At 31.8% G+C, this 19,985-nt stretch overlaps 1 protein-coding gene across 1 annotated transcript in view; it reads right to left on the reverse strand.

Moving 5' to 3' along the window:
- The window catches only part of LOC137390201 (phosphatidylinositol phosphatase PTPRQ-like), a 55,690-nt gene extending 41,901 nt beyond the window's left edge, over positions 1-13,789 (reverse strand). The window contains exon 1 of the mRNA XM_068076495.1: positions 13,760-13,789. Coding sequence (XP_067932596.1) covers positions 13,760-13,789 — 30 coding nt within the window. The remainder of the gene's footprint in view (positions 1-13,759) is intronic.
- Between the last annotated feature and the right edge of the window lie 6,196 nt (positions 13,790-19,985).

Genomic DNA, 19,985 nt, shown 5'->3' on the forward strand with positions numbered 1-19,985 from the left:
GTCATTCATAACACCATCAATGCAAGATGTTCCAAATTTAATGCCAAAATATCAACCCCCAATGAATATGCTTCTTAAGAAGTTTCCTGAGCACATTGACCAATTATAACAAAATAACACAGTCAGTCATAGAATATGTCAACACCATTGCAACAATATGTCCCCAATTTGATGGTTAAATTATTCTCACAGGTGTGTATAATATTTTAACCATTGATTTGGGGACATTGACTGATTATTTTATTTGAAATAACAGTCAAGGTCATTCATAACACCATCGCTGCAAGATGTTCCAAATTTAATGCTATAATATGAACCCCCCAATGAATATGCTTCTTAAGAAGTTTTCTGAGCAAATTGACCAATTATAACAAAAGAACACAGTCAGTCATAGAATATGTCAACACCATTGCAACAATATGTCCCCAATTTGATGGTTAAATTATTCTCACAGGTGTGTATAATATTTTAACCATTGATTTGGGGACATTGACTGATTATTTTATTTGAAATAACAGTCAAGGTCATTCATAACACCATCGCTGCAAGATGTTCCAAATTTAATGTCAAAATATGAACCCCCCCAATGAATATGCTTTTTAAGAAGTTTTCTGAGCACATTGACCAATTATAACAAAATAACACAGTCAGCCATAGACAATGTCAACACTATTGCAACAATATGTCCCCAATTTGATGGTTAAATTATTCTCACAGGTGCGTATAATATTTTAACCATTGATTTGGGAACATTGACTGATTATTTTATTTGAAATAACAGTCATGATCATTCATAACACCATCAATGCAGGATGTTCCAAATTTAATGCCAAAATATCAACCCCCAATGAATATGCTTCTTAAGAAGTTTCCTGAGCACATTGACCAATTATAACAAAATAACACAGTCAGTCATAGAATATGTCAACACCATTGCAACAATATGTCCCCAATTTGATGGTTAAATTATTCTCACAGGTGTGTATAATATTTTAACCATTGATTTGGGGACATTGACTGATTATTTTATTTGAAATAACAGTCAAGGTCATTCATAACACCATCGCTGCAAGATGTTCCAAATTTAATGTCAAAATATGAACCCCCAATGAATATGCTTTTTAAGAAGTTTTCTGAGCACATTGACCAATTATAACAAAAGAACAGTCAGTCATAGAATATGTCAACACCATTGCAACAATATGTCCCCAATTTGATGGTTAAATTATTCTCACAGGTGTGTATAATATTTTAACCATTGATTTGGGGACATTGACTGATTATTTTATTTGAAATAACAGTCGAGGTCATTCATAACACCATCGCTACATGATGTTCCAAATTTAATGTCAAAATATGAACCCCCAATGAATATGCTTCTTAAGAAGTTTCCTGAGCACATTGACCAATTATAACAAAATAACACAGTCAGTCATAGAATATGTCAACACCATTGCAACAATATGTCCCCAATTTGATGGTTAAATTATTCTCACAGGTGTGTATAATATTTTAACCATTGATTTGGGGACATTGACTGATTATTTTATTTGAAATAACAGTCAAGGTCATTCATAACACCATCGCTGCAAGATGTTCCAAATTTAATGTCAAAATATGAACCCCCAATGAATATGCTTTTTAAGAAGTTTTCTGAGCACATTGACCAATTATAACAAAATAACACAGTCAGTCATTGAATATGTCAACACCATTGCAACAATATGTCCCCAATTTGATGGTTAAATTATTCTCACAGGTGTGTATAATATTTTAACCATTGATTTGGGGACATTGACTGATTATTTTATTTGAAATAACAGTCAAGGTCATTCATAACACCATCGCTGCAAGATGTTCCAAATTTAATGTCAAAATATGAACCCCCAATGAATATGCTTTTTAAGAAGTTTTCTGAGCACATTGACCAATTATAACAAAATAACACAGTCAGTCATAGACAATGTCAACACCATTGCAACAATATGTCCCCAATTTGATGGTAAAATTATTCTCACAGGTGTGTATAATATTTAAACCATTGATTTGGGGACATTGCCTGATTATTTTATTTGAAATAACAGTCAAGGTCATTCATAACACCATCGCTGCAAGATGTTCCAAATTTAATGCTAAAATATGAACCCCCCAATGAATATGCTTCTTAAGAAGTTTTCTGAGCAAATTGACCAATTATAACAAAAGAACACAGTCAGCCATAGAATATGTCAACACCATTGCAACAATATGTCCCCAATTTGATGGTAAAATTATTCTCACAGGTGTGTATAATATTTTAACCATTGATTTGGGGACATTGACTGATTATTTTATTTGAAATAACAGTCAAGGTCATTCATAACACCATCGCTGCAAGATGTTCCAAATTTAATGTCAAAATATGAACCCCCAATGAATATGCTTTTTAAGAAGTTTTCTGAGCACATTGACCAATTATAACAAAATAACACAGTCAGTCATAGACAATGTCAACACCATTGCAACAATATGTCCCCAATTTGATGGTAAAATTATTCTCACAGGTGTGTATAATATTTTAACCATTGATTTGGGGACATTGCCTGATTATTTTATTTGAAATAACAGTCAAGGTCATTCATAACACCATCGCTGCAACATGTTCCAAATTTAATGTCAAAATATGAACCCCCAATGAATATGCTTTTTAAGAAGTTTTCTGAGCACATTGACCAATTATAACAAAATAACACAGTCAGTCATAGACAATGTCAACACCATTGCAACAATATGTCCCCAATTTGATGGTAAAATTATTCTCACAGGTGTGTATAATATTTTAACCATTGATTTGGGGACATTGCCTGATTATTTTATTTGAAATAACAGTCAAGGTCATTCATAACACCATCGCTGCAAGATGTTCCAAATTTAATGTCAAAATATGAACCCCCCAATGAATATGCTTTTTAAGAAGTTTTCTGAGCACATTGACCAATTATAACAAAATAACACAGTCAGTCATAGACAATGTCAACACCATTGCAACAATATGTCCCCAGTTTGATGGTAAAATTATTCTCACAGGTGTGTATAATATTTTAACCATTGATTTGGGGACATTGACTGATTATTTTATTTGAAATAACAGTCAAGGTCATTCATAACACCATCGCTGCAAGATGTTCCAAATTTAATGTCAAAATATTAACCACCAATGAATATGCTTTTTAAGAAGTTTTCTGAGCACATTGACCAATTATAACAAAATAACACAGTCAGTCATAGACAATGTCAACACCATTGCAACAATATGTCCCCAATTTGATGGTAAAATAATTCTCACAGGTGTGTATAATATTTTAACCATTGATTTTGGGACATTGACTGATTATTTTATTTGAAATAACAGTCAAGGTCATTCATAACACCATCGCTGCAAGATGTTCCAAATTTAATGCTATAATATGAACCCCCCAATGAATATGCTTCTTAAGAAGTTTTCTGAGCAAATTGACCAATTATAACAAAAGAACACAGTCAGTCATAGAATATGTCAACACCATTGCAACAATATGTCCCCAATTTGATGGTAAAATAATTCTCACAGGTGTGTATAATATTTTAACCATTGATTTTGGGACATTGACTGATTATTTTATTTGAAATAACAGTCAAGGTCATTCATAACACCATCGCTGCAACATGTTCCAAATTTAATGTCAAAATATGAACCCCCAATGAATATGCTTTTTAAGAAGTTTTCTGAGCACATTGACCAATTATAACAAAATAACACAGTCAGTCATAGACAATGTCAACACCATTGCAACAATATGTCCCCAATTTGATGGTAAAATTATTCTCACAGGTGTGTATAATATTTTAACCATTGATTTGGGGACATTGCCTGATTATTTTATTTGAAATAACAGTCAAGGTCATTCATAACACCATCGCTGCAAGATGTTCCAAATTTAATGTCAAAATATGAACCCCCCAATGAATATGCTTTTTAAGAAGTTTTCTGAGCACATTGACCAATTATAACAAAATAACACAGTCAGTCATAGACAATGTCAACACCATTGCAACAATATGTCCCCAGTTTGATGGTAAAATTATTCTCACAGGTGTGTATAATATTTTAACCATTGATTTGGGGACATTGACTGATTATTTTATTTGAAATAACAGTCAAGGTCATTCATAACACCATCGCTGCAAGATGTTCCAAATTTAATGTCAAAATATTAACCACCAATGAATATGCTTTTTAAGAAGTTTTCTGAGCACATTGACCAATTATAACAAAATAACACAGTCAGTCATAGACAATGTCAACACCATTGCAACAATATGTCCCCAATTTGATGGTAAAATAATTCTCACAGGTGTGTATAATATTTTAACCATTGATTTTGGGACATTGACTGATTATTTTATTTGAAATAACAGTCAAGGTCATTCATAACACCATCGCTGCAAGATGTTCCAAATTTAATGCTATAATATGAACCCCCCAATGAATATGCTTCTTAAGAAGTTTTCTGAGCAAATTGACCAATTATAACAAAAGAACACAGTCAGTCATAGAATATGTCAACACCATTGCAACAATATGTCCCCAATTTGATGGTTAAATTATTCTCACAGGTGTGTATAATATTTTAACCATTGATTTGGGGACATTGACTGATTATTTTATTTGAAATAACAGTCAAGGTCATTCATAACACCATCGCTGCAAGATGTTCCAAATTTAATGTCAAAATATGAACCCCCAATGAATATGCTTTTTAAGAAGTTTTCTGAGCACATTGACCAATTATAACAAAATAACACAGTCAGTCATAGACAATGTCAACACCATTGCAACAATATGTCCCCAATTTGATGGTAAAATTATTCTCACAGGTGTGTATAATATTTTAACCATTGATTTGGAGACATTGCCTGATTATTTTATTTGAAATAACAGTCAAGGTCATTCATAACACCATCGCTGCAACATGTTCCAAATTTAATGTCAAAATATGAACCCCCAATGAATATGCTTTTTAAGAAGTTTTCTGAGCACATTGACCAATTATAACAAAATAACACAGTCAGTCATAGACAATGTCAACACCATTGCAACAATATGTCCCCAATTTGATGGTAAAATTATTCTCACAGGTGTGTATAATATTTTAACCATTGATTTGGGGACATTGCCTGATTATTTTATTTGAAATAACAGTCAAGGTCATTCATAACACCATCGCTGCAAGATGTTCCAAATTTAATGTCAAAATATGAACCCCCCAATGAATATGCTTTTTAAGAAGTTTTCTGAGCACATTGACCAATTATAACAAAATAACACAGTCAGTCATAGACAATGTCAACACCATTGCAACAATATGTCCCCAGTTTGATGGTAAAATTATTCTCACAGGTGTGTATAATATTTTAACCATTGATTTGGGGACATTGACTGATTATTTTATTTGAAATAACAGTCAAGGTCATTCATAACACCATCGCTGCAAGATGTTCCAAATTTAATGTCAAAATATTAACCACCAATGAATATGCTTTTTAAGAAGTTTTTTGAGCACATTGACCAATTATAACAAAATAACACAGTCAGTCATAGACAATGTCAACACCATTGCAACAATATGTCCCCAATTTGATGGTAAAATAATTCTCACAGGTGTGTATAATATTTTAACCATTGATTTTGGGACATTGACTGATTATTTTATTTGAAATAACAGTCAAGGTCATTCATAACACCATCGCTGCAAGATGTTCCAAATTTAATGCTATAATATGAACCCCCCAATGAATATGCTTCTTAAGAAGTTTTCTGAGCAAATTGACCAATTATAACAAAAGAACACAGTCAGTCATAGAATATGTCAACACCATTGCAACAATATGTCCCCAATTTGATGGTTAAATTATTCTCACAGGTGTGTATAATATTTTAACCATTGATTTGGGGACATTGACTGATTATTTTATTCGAAATAACAGTCAAGGTCATTCATAACACCATCGCTGCAAGATGTTCCAAATTTAATGCTATAATATGAACCCCCCAAGAATATGCTTCTTAAGAAGTTTTCTGAGCAAATTGACCAATTATAACAAAAGAACACAGTCAGTCATAGAATATGTCAACACCATTGCAACAATATGTCCCCAATTTGATGGTAAAATTATTCTCACAGGTGTGTATAATATTTTAACCATTGATTTGGGGACATTGACTGATTATTTTATTTGAAATAACAGTCAAGGTCATTCATAACACCATCGCTGCAAGATGTTCCAAATTTAATGTCAAAATATGAACCCCCAATGAATATGCTTTTTAAGAAGTTTTCTGAGCACATTGACCAATTATAACAAAAGAGCACAGACGGTCATAAACAATGTCAACACCATTGCAAAAATATGTCCACCCTTTGGTGGTAGAAATATTATCACAGGTGTGTATGATATTTTAAACACTTTTTTGAAGACATTGACTAATTCTTATAAGCGCTCAATTTGATGACAGAACTATTATCACATGTGCATACCACATTACAAATTGTTTTAAGTTCACTCACAGTCACTAATAATTTTAAAGCATTTGGGCTGTCGTAAACTCTCTCTAGTTTGATGGCACAAATATCAAAGCAAGTGTGTGTTATATTTGAATGATGAGCTTAAAAATTGATCAACTGTTGTAAGCGCACACTTATTTGTCAACCATCTTAAAGCGGATGTGTGCCAAGATTTCACCAATTTGATTGCAAAAATACTACTACAACTGTGACTGATATTGCATTCATTAGTTTGAATTTTCGATTCAAGATGCATGGCACAACCCTATGGCAACTGTGCAGTAATTTGATGCATTGTGAAAGCTGTTTAGATATCCAGATATGTACGTATTTCATTATCAAGATGGGCATAGTGGAAACCATGTGATCGAAAATGAATGTGAGCATAACTATCGTTAATGCAAAACAATTTTAATATTTGCTGTTTGAGGCTAACCGGGGGATGTTGCAAATAAAGTTTAAAATCTTGTGCCACGGGAGATTTTTGACAAATTATTTGCAGTGTCTTTGATATTTACAAGCTACGATTTTATTAAGAGCATGCCTCACTCACTGAATCTGTTTGGTTTTTAGCTGACTACAAAGCCCTGCGCAGGAAAGAATCCTATAGAACGGAGTGGACAAAAAATAATAACTTTATGGAATATTTATAAATTTTATACGCTATTGAGCGCACATTTTAAGAGAGTAAGCAACTTAGTTGTCTTTGATTTGGTGTACCAGCTGAAAATTTTATAATCTTGTTATTGCACATGACCAGTACTGAATTTTACCGAATGCAGTATTGAATAATTTTTTTTGTTCTTTAAGTTTACTTGATGCTTCTTCAATATTACATAATCAGCAGAACACGACATGCTCAATGTATGACAGGCAAAGCTGCAACAATTATAAACAGGTTGGCTTAGAAATATCGCAAACAGCGCCGAAAGTTTACCAATGCTGCAAGACTTTTTCAAAGGAATTATTAATAAAAATGAGTGGCTATGAGTTACGCAAAGTAAAGTGAGATGAGTTTTCCAATCATTAAAACTATAGGTCACTTTCCAACAAAAGTAGTCAACGGCCAGCTATAGAGTAATTCTCCAAAAAATTTTTAAGTTCAAATTAGCAATAACAATAGAACAATAAGTAGGTTATTGCACTACTGCTATTGATATCTAAAATTGTTTTGTTACGAGGCAGTTTCCAAAAAATGCTTGTGTAGTTTTTTAAACAAAATTAAAAATTGACAAAACAGAAATTTTGGCTTGCGACCTTCATTAATTAAAAGAGCAAAAGTAATAACTTTGTCAGCAGTAATAAAAAACAGTTAACAAGGATCTGCTGGAAATTTTGCAAGTGTGCTTTGGCGAATTTTCAAAAATTCATCTATCAGTTGGTCATTATTGGTGCTCAACAGAAGTTTTTGTTTAATTTTGTGTCTAAATTATTAGAAATATTTTTGCAAATCGGGATCATTCTTTCAGACTTTTTATTATTGTGAATTTTATAAACAATTATCAGCCTCTCCTGCTTCATATAAAATTAGCATTGTAATTAAAATCACTAAATATCTTTCAATTTTGTATGTTATGGAGTGCACAAAATTCTTCTCTGTATGAGAGACTGTGTAAAAGTCGCAAACCATATAATCTTATTATTGCCTGCAAGTAACCGTATTGCATAATTTCCTTTGTTCTATTAATTGACCTTGTGGCTGTTTGATTTTGCATCATGATTACCTATACCCTTGCTGCTGAACATTTAGCAGAAAATAAGTAGAAAGTAATAATATCTACTTGGTTCAGGAGATTCTCTAACAACACTGAAGGTATACCAAAACGACGAATATTAAAAATAATTATTAGAAAAACAACAGCACTAGAAAATAACTTTGCAATAAATACTCACTCACTATTAGAGTTCTTACTGTGCAAGCCGGTTCATCAACCGAACTATCTAATGTGATGCGAAAGAAAAAAAAAACTTTGTGAGGGTGATAGTCAAACAATCAACTTTGAGAATCAGGCAATTTGGGTTTACAAGATTTTTCCAATTGCAATTTAAATTAAAAACTAGAGCAAATCAGTAAATACATGTCTTCAAACCTGCCATGGTTAGGGGTGATATAATTCTGCTGTCTATCATAATATTCTTCTGGGTTAAGTTGTTCATGGTTGAATTATATATAAATGGTCAAAATACTAAATTTTTCTTGAGAAATTGAAAAAATTTCATAAGAAAGACCGTTAATATTTGTTTTAAATTAAAACTGTTCAACTCTTTGTAAATTGGATAGTTTGATTAAAGAATTAATTTGTGTTCCATATTACCCGTGTTGTTTTCATAATATTTTCAAATAAAATATTTGACAATATTGCCCTATGTCAGTATAGCGTCTGATAATAGTAGTTTATGGGAACAACCTCAATTTAGATGAAATATTTTAAAAATATGATTTGTCTTGATCATTAGCTTTTGTTTATTTAATTTTTTTTATTTAAGATACATGTGATAACTCTTTGGCAACTGTGCAGTGATTTGATGCATTTTGAAAGCTGTTTAGATAGGCAAATATGTACGCATTTCCTTAAAAATATGGGCATAGTGGATTAATCTGAAATGAACGTGAGCATGACTATCATTAATCCAAAACCAATGTAATATTTCCTGTTTGAGGCTAACTAGGTGATGTTGCAAATAAAGTTTAAAACTTGGTATCTGGGTAGATTCTTGAAAATTATTTGCAGTGTATGGGGCATTTTGAAGCCACCATAATGTTTACAACATGTCTCGCTTGGTAAATCTGCTTGCATTTTAGCTAACCCTAAAGCTTTGCGCAGAATAGAATACTGGAGAGCGGAGTAGGCAGAAAATAATAAATTCATTGAATATTTGTAAATTGTATATGCTACCGAGCGCAAACTTTATTTGGAGTAAACATTGGGCTTTGGTTTGGTGTATAAAGCATCAAATGTTATAATCTTGTTTTTGTAGGTGACCAGCAGTACTGAATAATTTTCTTTGTTGTCTATATTTAACTCCTGCTTCTTCGATATGCAAAACAAATATAATATTTCCTGTTTGAGGCTAATTAGGTGATGTTGCAAATAAAGTTTAAAACCTGGCACCTGGGTAGGTTCTTGACAAACTGTTTGCAGTGTCTGTGAGATTCAGTAACTACCATCATATTAACAAATTTTGTAAATTGTATATGCTACTGAGCTCAAACTTCATGGAAGTAAACATCTTATTTGTCTTTGATTTGGTGTATAAGCAGCAAATGTTATAATCTTGTTAATGCAGATGAGGAGCAGTATTGAACGAGTTTCTTTGTTCTCTAAATTTAACTTGGGGTTCTTCGATATTACATAATTGTAAGCAAGACACTACATGCTCAATGTATGTCAGGCAAAGAGTGAGAAGTGATAACACGTTGGCTCAGACAAATATCAGCCGGCACTTACTATTTACCAATGTTGTGAGACTTTCTCAAAGTAATTATTAAGAAAAAAAGTGACTATGAGCAACAAAAAGTTAAATGAGATGGTTTTTTTGAACACTAAACTGTAGGTAAGCGTTCCAACAGAAGTAGTCAATGGCCGGCTATAGAATTTTTCTCAAAAACTGTTCAGTTCAAATTAGCGATGACAATAACAATAGCACCATAGGTAAATTATTGCACTATTTGTATTGATATCTAAAATTAGTTTGTTATAATGCAATCTATAAAAAATACTTGCGAAGTTTTTCAGACAAAGTTAAAAATAGACAAAAACAAAGACTTTGGCCTGAGAACTTTCTTTATAAAAAGCTCATGTAAAAACCTTGCAACTTTGTATATATATATTTTTTTTTAATTATATATTATATATATATTTAAGTTTTATGAATGAATTTGCCGTCATCAACAATCCTAATAGAAATGGTATGAGATGTTTCAAGTTCAATGACAAAATATCACCACAGGTGCAAATGATATTTCAAACAGTTGTTTAGGCACACTAATCAGTCATTTAAAGAGAGCACATAGTCATAAACTATGTGAAAGCCAGTTCGGGCAATATGTCAAACAGATGGTAGAAATCTCATCACAAGCTTGTGATATTTGAAACAATTGATTCGGGGAATTGGCCAATTATTGTAAGATAACACACAGTCATATACCTTATCAGAGCTGTTGTGATCAGATGCCTAAAATCTGAATGAAAAAAATAACCTCTCAACTGTGGGTGAACCCAAAACTGTCACTTTTAAAATATAAACAAATTCATGAAAGCTCAAACCTAGTCAACGAGCATTCATCCATTTTGCAAACATCAAAGCTTAGTTAGTTAGTTAGTTTTTATATTTACTAGCTTTTACGCTGTGACCAATTATGACAGATGACATCATGTAAATTCACCCTCTTCGTAATAGCAAAAATATTATTTCATGTGTATGAATTATTTTAACTATCATTTTTAGCACAATGACCACTGACTGACATTGACACATTGACTACTGCCATTGCACCCCATTCACTACACCTGCTCAGCTTTGATTTATTCTAAGTCATTTGAAGAATCAAAGTAGAAATGGAGACCAAATTCAAACTACTAACATTGTTCGTCTCTACATTTTATTTGTAAAAAATCTCATCAGAGTAAACTACTTCTCTGTGTTTGAGACTGGTTAAAATCTGCAGACCTCAGAATCTTATTATTGCCTGCTAGCAACAGCATTGAACAATATTTTCTTTGTTCACCAAATTTATTGTACGGCTTAGTTATCTCATGGTGTTGCATAATCATGAGAAAGACCCTTGCTGCCTAATTTACGACAGAGAAAGAGAAGAAATTAACAACACTTACTTCGCTCAGTGAAATCTCAAACAGCTCTGCAATTTCACCAGCAACACAAAGATTTTTGAACTAACTTTTTAGAAACACACAAGTGCTATGTGCAAAACAAGTTTGACAATGAATGTGTTTTTAAATATTATAAATTTAGTAAGTATATTTGAGGTATATTAAGTATAGGAAACTCTAACCTTAACTATACTTAGAATAGTTAAGGTTTTAAACAGCATAGAACCATGCCCAGCTCTAAAAGACATAAAATGGTACTCATTGAAATATAGCATTTACAACAGTAATATTACAATAAGTAAAATATCTAAAATGGGTTTGCCTAAATTGTACCCATAGACTTATTATTAGACAGTATTCTGGTCAAAGTTACATATGGCAAAAAAAACAAACATGTTTACATATCAATTTGCTTAATTAAAAAGCAACATGTAAAAGCTAAAGTTTCAAGGTAATTGTTACATTCACAGAAATTGGGCTAATCCATTGACAATAAAAATATTCATGTTTTATATTGTACAAATAATTACATAAAAAGTCGCCAGAGTGAATGTTCATTATATGAAATTGATAGTATTTTGGTCAAGGTCTTGGTTAGGTTTTGAAATTAACCCAAGCTCTATCTCTTTTACTTGACTCTCACAATCTAGCTGTTTGTTATAAGGTGACATAAATTTTCTTACTAACCAAATTGTGCATAGAACTAACTTATGGTTTTTGTGCAAAATTGTATTGACCGCATGATTTCTACTGATCTCAAAATCATGAACTATCTAAACCAATTGACACAAAAATTAATAACAATTTAAATAAATTGGATGGTAAATATATCACCGGAAACTTGTATAATATTTTAGCAAAAAATACCATGGCAGTGTAGTAGGCAAGGGGAAATCATCAAATATGCTGATAAAACACTGAGAAAAATGATATGCACAATAATTCTACAAGTGATTAGTGCATTGGTTTGTGGGTCGGTCTACCAAGCTGATAGTCAATAGTTCGCTGATAGTCAATATTGGATATGATAGAAATATTCTTTTTAACATTTATCGATCACAATGGTTATTATAAAAAAGATTAAAGGGCAGATTTTACACATCTTTGCAATCATTGTGTTGCAAATTCCGTTTGAGTATTCAAAATTGTGTTTCAGGTCCATTTACATTCCTATTGGTCTAGGAGTGCTGCAATTGGCTAATGTTCCCAAGCAGCATAGTAGCATTACTAAGACATTTGATTTATCTGAAAGTTTGTACAGCTAGTTATACTTCAAAATGGAGGTAAGATTCTACTATCGGTTAATTAGACTTTTCTTTGAAAATCACCTGAGTAATTAAGGTATATACATTTTAATGTATATTTCCAACTTTAATGTACTTTTTTCAATTTAAAAAAGCTAAAATTTTGTGTTGTTGGTCTCTTAGAAACATCACATCTTTTTAGCCATCTGTTCTTTTAAAATATTCTAGTTCAGTAAACTTTCTGATGAGCAAAACAATGAATTCAGTTAATACTCAACCTTAAACAATCAAGGGTTATGTATAAGACTGCGCAAAAGTTTCTTTCTGACTGGAAAACGCTTTTTTTAGCTGAAGTACTGGCACTAGTACTAGTCTGAGAATACAAATTTTCTAATAAAGAATTCAGAGAAATTAATAAAAAACAGCTTGACATATTTTTCTTAATTTAAACCTCTAAATCCTTGTAACTTTGAATTTCAGATAAAGCAATTATTTTAGTTTCATGCTTTATGCTATTTATCTTTACTGTTTCACTGTGGAACAAATTCTTATGTTGTTTATGTTAGTAAACCTTGTGATATATAAAACTCTACACTACAAACATTAATTTGAAACATATCTAAAATTTGATACAGTTAAAACTTTAGCAGTGGTGCATCTTATTTGCTTGATATATGCTTTGGGATAAAACTGGGAAGATGGTGCATAGCATATTTTGATACTTTGAGGCATAGTTAAATTGTTGTACACTGGATAATTTAAGTGTGTACTATGTCACAGTGATTTCAGGAAATGTGGCAGTTGTTTAGATAGGCAAAGGTGTATCCATTATTAAAGATATCAGTGCAGTAATAGTCATGGAACACACTAAAACTTGCATGACACCAAATTCTGTCAGATGCAAATTGAATATCTTCGATGTGATGCAATAAAGGCCATTTTATAGACAGACTTAGAAAATAGGCACCAAATTTTATCTTTTACGAATTATCTGCATGGCTTGTGTTACTTGGAATGCCACCTATTACTACCAATTAGTTTCCCTATCTCTTGATCTCACTCTCCCTCTTTTTCCCTTTATTTCCATTTCTCACTGTACCTGATTGTTTTCGTATCTTAATTGCGCCATTATCAGAATGAAACAGAATGGACAGAAAAGATTGAAATTATTAAATATGTATTTATTGTGTAATTTCTTGAGTGTCAGTCAAATGAGATTAAACTATTTCTTAGACACTGCTCTTAGTGTTCACACCATGTTAAGACTGCAAACTTTATAATCTTGTTATTCCAAACCACCATTAAATGGTTTTCTTTGTTCTCTAAATTCTGCTTCTGTAGTATTGCATAATCAGTAGCAAGTCTATTTCTGCTCAATGTATGGCAGACCATGACTAAAACGTAATACTCTATATTTCGCTGTTGGAAATCTTTCACCGCATCAAATTCAACAGTTTTTGTCACACCATTTCAAAATATCTAGTAGAAAGACAGAAGAAGTATGTGTAAACCTCCCCTTAGTGTCATGGTGTTTCTAGACATTAAAAACTCGCGCCAAGATTTCTAGCAGCATAAGACTATGACCAGCTGAAAAATACTCCCTAAGGGTATTCAGATATCAGAATGCAGAAAGTTAAATCAAGTTTCAAAAGATTCATTTTCTAGTTGATTTTGAAAAGTGTACAATAAGTGTAGAATTTCAAACACTAGATGCAATATGATGTATCTTACAGCTTCGGAGCAAGAATAATATAGAGCAAAGAATGACTGCAAATGGAACTGTAAGTGCTACCTCTCATCTAATGAATAATAATTTCAATGACAAAATTACTTTTATAAATATTTAGCTTATCAGCTGTGTTACCCAGATAGTTATGTTTATTACAGCCGATTACAATTGGCGATCATGTATACGCTGTCTACCAAAGTGAAGGAGTTTTTGAAGCTGTAGTGATTGGTTTTCCACACAACAAGGGTGAGTTGTATTTGAGTTTTTACTATTTTGAACAATTTGATATGAATATTAAACAAAAGTTTTTCATGTTCAAGTTATGTTTTTTATAAAATTTTAATGCAAGAATTCGAGCTCAAATTATAACACAAAATATCAGAAAATCAAACTCCTCAATGCTTTACATGTTTTAGTTCATGATAAATTAAATGATTCATTTCATTTAAAAGCATGCATTTATAAGATTTGTCAGTAAAGCAGATTGTTTTACCAACATTGGAACCACTGAATTGCTTATAAAATTGCTAGCCATGACAAACAGATTCTATAAAAATATGCTAGAATGATTCCGCATTCCTGCTTCGAGCCTAGATTCATATTTCTTGACAAAACAACTTTTGGTTCAAGTTCAACAACAGTTCCTGTGTCAACTAATTAATACAAAATATTTTTTGCAGCGTTGGTGAAAATAAAATATCTTGAGGATGGGCACAAAAAAAGTGTTAAATTAGAAGATATTTCTGTAAGGGTAAGTGAAATTTGCCTCATCTGTCTTTCTTTGTTGATTTTCTAAGGGATTGCTTGTTTTTAGGCATGTTCCTGGAAGTGATGTATAACAAACACTAGGAGTATAATGATATAGGTTTTGAAGCAGCGATAGTTAAGCTGCTGCATATCAGTGTAAAATATTAAACAGTAAAATATTGCAGTTGTTCAAAACAACTATCATAAGGTATTTTTTGCAAGCATTTCCATAAATCACTTCGGAAATTAGTTGAAACTTTCAAAATAATTTAAACTGATTCAATATTTTAGGAGGCGGACTGTCTACCAGTTGCAGGTAAATATTAGGCATGGTTGCTGAAATCTATTTGCTTTTTCAAAGCGTTACTCTGTTCTCAGTTTGAATGTCTGATTTAAAATCAACAGAACAAGTATATGACATGTTGATTGTCATGGTTTAACAAAATAGCATCATTGCAGATCAAGCTGGATCCTCTCTCAAGCTACCTCAAAATGGTGAGGCTTTCAAAAAAACAGTGTGGATACAGAATCTATTCCATGTAAGTCTTACTGATAGCGAACTAAATAATTAATTGTTGTTGATGTAATAAAGTCCTTATTATTGCGATTTGAGGACACTTTTTTATGGATTACTTGCAATGATAATTTTTGCAAAGATTATTGAATGTCAAAGTGGCAGTAAATTAAATTTATGTTCAATTAAAGGGAGCCGCTATGTTTTCAAAATTTTTCCTATAGTGGCATTTAATCCGAGTCGGCGTTCAAATAAAGGCAGTTTTCAAATACAAGTGTTGCAGTATGTAGCATTTTGCTACCCTAAAATACTGTTATTAATGTCATTGGTGTGACAAAAACTATGCTAAAACTGATTAACAAGTCAACTATTATTTGATGACAAACCCTTTCGTATAAACAGACTGATACATCCATAAAATAGTAATAACTTGGACAAACCTGATGTAGGTCGTTAATCTAAAGGCCTGCTAGAATTCCTCTAAGGTTCTAGTCTATCAAAAGTATTCCTGGTTTGAAGATTACAGCCGTTTAAAAAATTTCTATTTTTAAGCTGTTTGTTCTAGTCCAACTCTGCTAAAAATATTTGCCCAAAGATTCAAGTTGAATAGAAATGCTCATAAACTTTTTCAGAAATCCTTGCTAACTATTGGTTTGCGGCCCCAAAAACTATTTTAGGGTATCTTGCTGCTTACATCTAAAAAAATTAATAGCTCTTTGAGTATTTAACATAGAATCTTTTAGACACACAATGATGGTCCTTTCAATTGCAGGCGCCACTACTCACTAATTTTGAAAGCCCTTGTTACTTTGCCCAAGTGATAGCTTCTCCGGCTCTTCATTGCGTAGAGTATCAAGGTAAGGTTTCCCTGTTTGTCATTTTTGAAATATGTTGCAATAATGTTGTTAATTAAATACAGTGACTTATTGTACAAAAACAATAACAATTGGATTCAACTTTTAGAGATCCTGTCAGCGGCAAGAGAAAGGGCTGTTGTTAGCGCAGGTAATTATATATGCAGTTATCTCTGCTATATTTAACATTAGCTGGTTGGAGCACAAAAGCACAAATCTTACCATACGCTTGCCTAGAATTGTTTGTGATCTCCCCTTCTTAGAGCAAAATAATGTGACAACAGATCAAAAATAAATACTCATAAATGCACAATGATGAACCTTCAAGAAAATTTAGTAATATGGATTTAGTACCAATAGACTTTTTCAAATAGCAAAATTAAAGGTTAATTGTAACTTATTTGCTATTAAGGTATTTCAAATATATTTTGTAGTAAACACTAAGTGGCAAGCTGAGGACGAAACATCAAATAAGTTTCATGCAGGTAATGGTAATCAAGTTAAAACATATAGAATTTTGCATAATGTTGTGCAAATATATTATAATAATGTTCTGTTGAGTTTGATAGGAATAAACTTTGTTAACATTTGCGGTCATGTTGTTACAGAAAAAATAGGTGTCGAACTCGCTGAACAAGCTGACCTTGAAAATAACACATTCATGGAATCTCAGAATACTCCTCTCTTCGCATCATCACCAATAAGTTTAGCAAGATGTGGTATGCTTTTACTAGTCCAAAATTTCATAAAAATTTGATACTTAATTCTTTACTTGATTGATACAATTTCAAAGAGCTGGAACATGTCTATGGGAAATATTTTACAGCTACACCACAAGTGAACCAGATGCAGACACCAGAAAGTCCTGTCAAAGCGGAATGGAAACCTTCCAAAAGTGAGTCCAAAAAGTCGTTATAATGTTCAGTGAAGAATTTTTTGAGCACAATTTAAAAAGAATTGTATATTGATGTGTTCACTGCATGGTGACCAAAATTATAGCCAAGCTTGGAGATTATTTACTGTACGAGCTTGATCATTTACAATATTGACCAAAACACTTCCAAATTATACAGAAATATTAACCAGCGCGTTAAAATATCTGCAAACTTTTGAAACATTTATCATGAGCTAATTACGGTAATCTAATATAAGAATCATGTCAAAAGTTATTGTCGGTTGTATCATGACTTTAATCCATAATTGCAAAGCTACACACAGATTTAAACAATTATAAAGCCACTGTAGCATGATATATTGTAATTGGAGGTACGAAAAGGCTTTTGAGTTCAAAAAGGCTTTTGAGTTTGAAAAGGGTTTTGAGTGCACAAGGGGTTTCGAGTTTGGTTACTATTAAAACCTGTAGAATGGGAATATCGAGGAATAACTAGTTGTGCATTTGGACGCTAATCACAACTTAGTTTCGAGTTACTATGCATTTTTTTTTCCATTCAAAAATAAAAGTTTAAAAAATGAAAATATTTAACCATGCACAAAGCATGTACATATGTAATAAATTGTTCCAGCTATACAATAATACTTCAACCTAGGAGCGCAATAATGAAAATTTTTTAATTCTAGCTCATCAATAAGCGTGAATTGTTGTTCTGCTTTTAACTAAAATTTGATTCGTTAAAACCTAAACTGTCTTTTTAATGCTTGAGTTCTGCACATTGCTATTTTCACAGTTTTACTTTGTTTTGGGAAATGATATAAATTTTTCAAAATAGAAAGGACCAAACTTGTCATCTTTAGAGATCTCAAATGCCCAATGCACCAATTTATCTGACTAAAGTTTTTGAAATTATATTTGAAAAAATGGAAGGTTCACAGAACTAAGTAACTTGTTGATAGACCTTACTCCTATTATTACTTTTTAATCCATGCTTTATTTATTATTTTGAAAATAGGTTCTAGAACTGGAGAAAGGCCTGAAGCAATTTTGCCTCTATCTCCTGGAATAACTTACGGTATGCTAAACAGTTTTTCTATCAAACAATAGCCAATTTTCTAACTATCCAATTCTATATCACAGATCCCAATCTACTAGTATGCTACTAGTCTGTAAGTCATATTTGATAATTAAATGTTGTTTAGTAATGTAAATCTCATTGTTGCAGATGATGAACAATTAGATGACAGTGAGAAGCTAGTTAACAGTCGCACCAACTCATCAGGTAAAAAGTGCTAACAAATGTTTGTGCTAAATCTTATTATCCTCATAAAGCGCAGTTAAATAGCTAAGGTTAACACTGCATAACTATTTACAGTACTATAACATTTTTAAATTGTTGAGATATCTATTTAAAACTGTTTTTAAATTTATGAATAATGTGTTTGCAAATGCTAAGGAATGGCTATTCTTTGCAGAGACATAATGTACTTGCATATACGTAATATACTAGCATATACATAATGTAGTACCACATACGTAATATACTAGCATATACATAATGTACCAGCATATACATATTGTACTAACATATACATAATGTACTAGCACATACATAATGTACTAACATATACATAATGTACTAGCACATACATATTGTACTAGCACATACGTAATATACTAGCATATACATAATGTACTACCACATACATAATATACTAGCATATACATATTGTACTAGCATATACATATTGTACTAACATATACATAATGTACTAGCACATACATAATGTACTAACATATACATAATGTACTAGCACATACATATTGTACTAGCACATACGTAATATACTAGCATATACATAATGTACTACCACATACATAATATACTAGCATATACATAATGTACTAGCGCATACATATTGTACTAGCATATACATATTGTACTAGCACATACATAATGTACTAGCATATACATAATGTACTAGCATATACATAATGTACTAGCACATACATAATGTACTAACATATACATAATGTACTAGCATATACATAATGTACTAGCACATACATAATGTACTAACATATACATAATGTACTAGCATATACATAATGTCCTAGCACATACATAATGTACTAGCACATACATAATGTACTAGCATATACATAATGTACTAGCACATACACATTGTACTAGCATATACATAATGTACTAGCATATACATAATGTACTAGCACATACATAATGTACTAACATATACATAATGTACTAGCATATACATAATGTACTAGCACATACATAATGTACTAGCATATACATAATGTACTAGCACATACACATTGTACTAGCATATACATAATGTACTAGCACATACATATTGTACTAGCATATACATCATGTACCAGCGTGTACATAATGTACCAGCATATACACAATACAGTAGAATATACATACATTAATGTACCAACTATTTATTTGAAAATAGGTTCTAGAACTGGAGAAAGGCCTGAAGCAATTTTGCCTCTATCTCCTGGAATAACTTCTTACGGTATGCTAAACAGTTTTTCTATCAAACAATAGCCAATTTTCTA

This window comes from Watersipora subatra, chromosome 1 (genome assembly GCF_963576615.1).
Source record: "Watersipora subatra chromosome 1, tzWatSuba1.1, whole genome shotgun sequence".
NCBI classification, from domain to species: Eukaryota; Metazoa; Bryozoa; class Gymnolaemata; order Cheilostomatida; family Watersiporidae; genus Watersipora; species Watersipora subatra.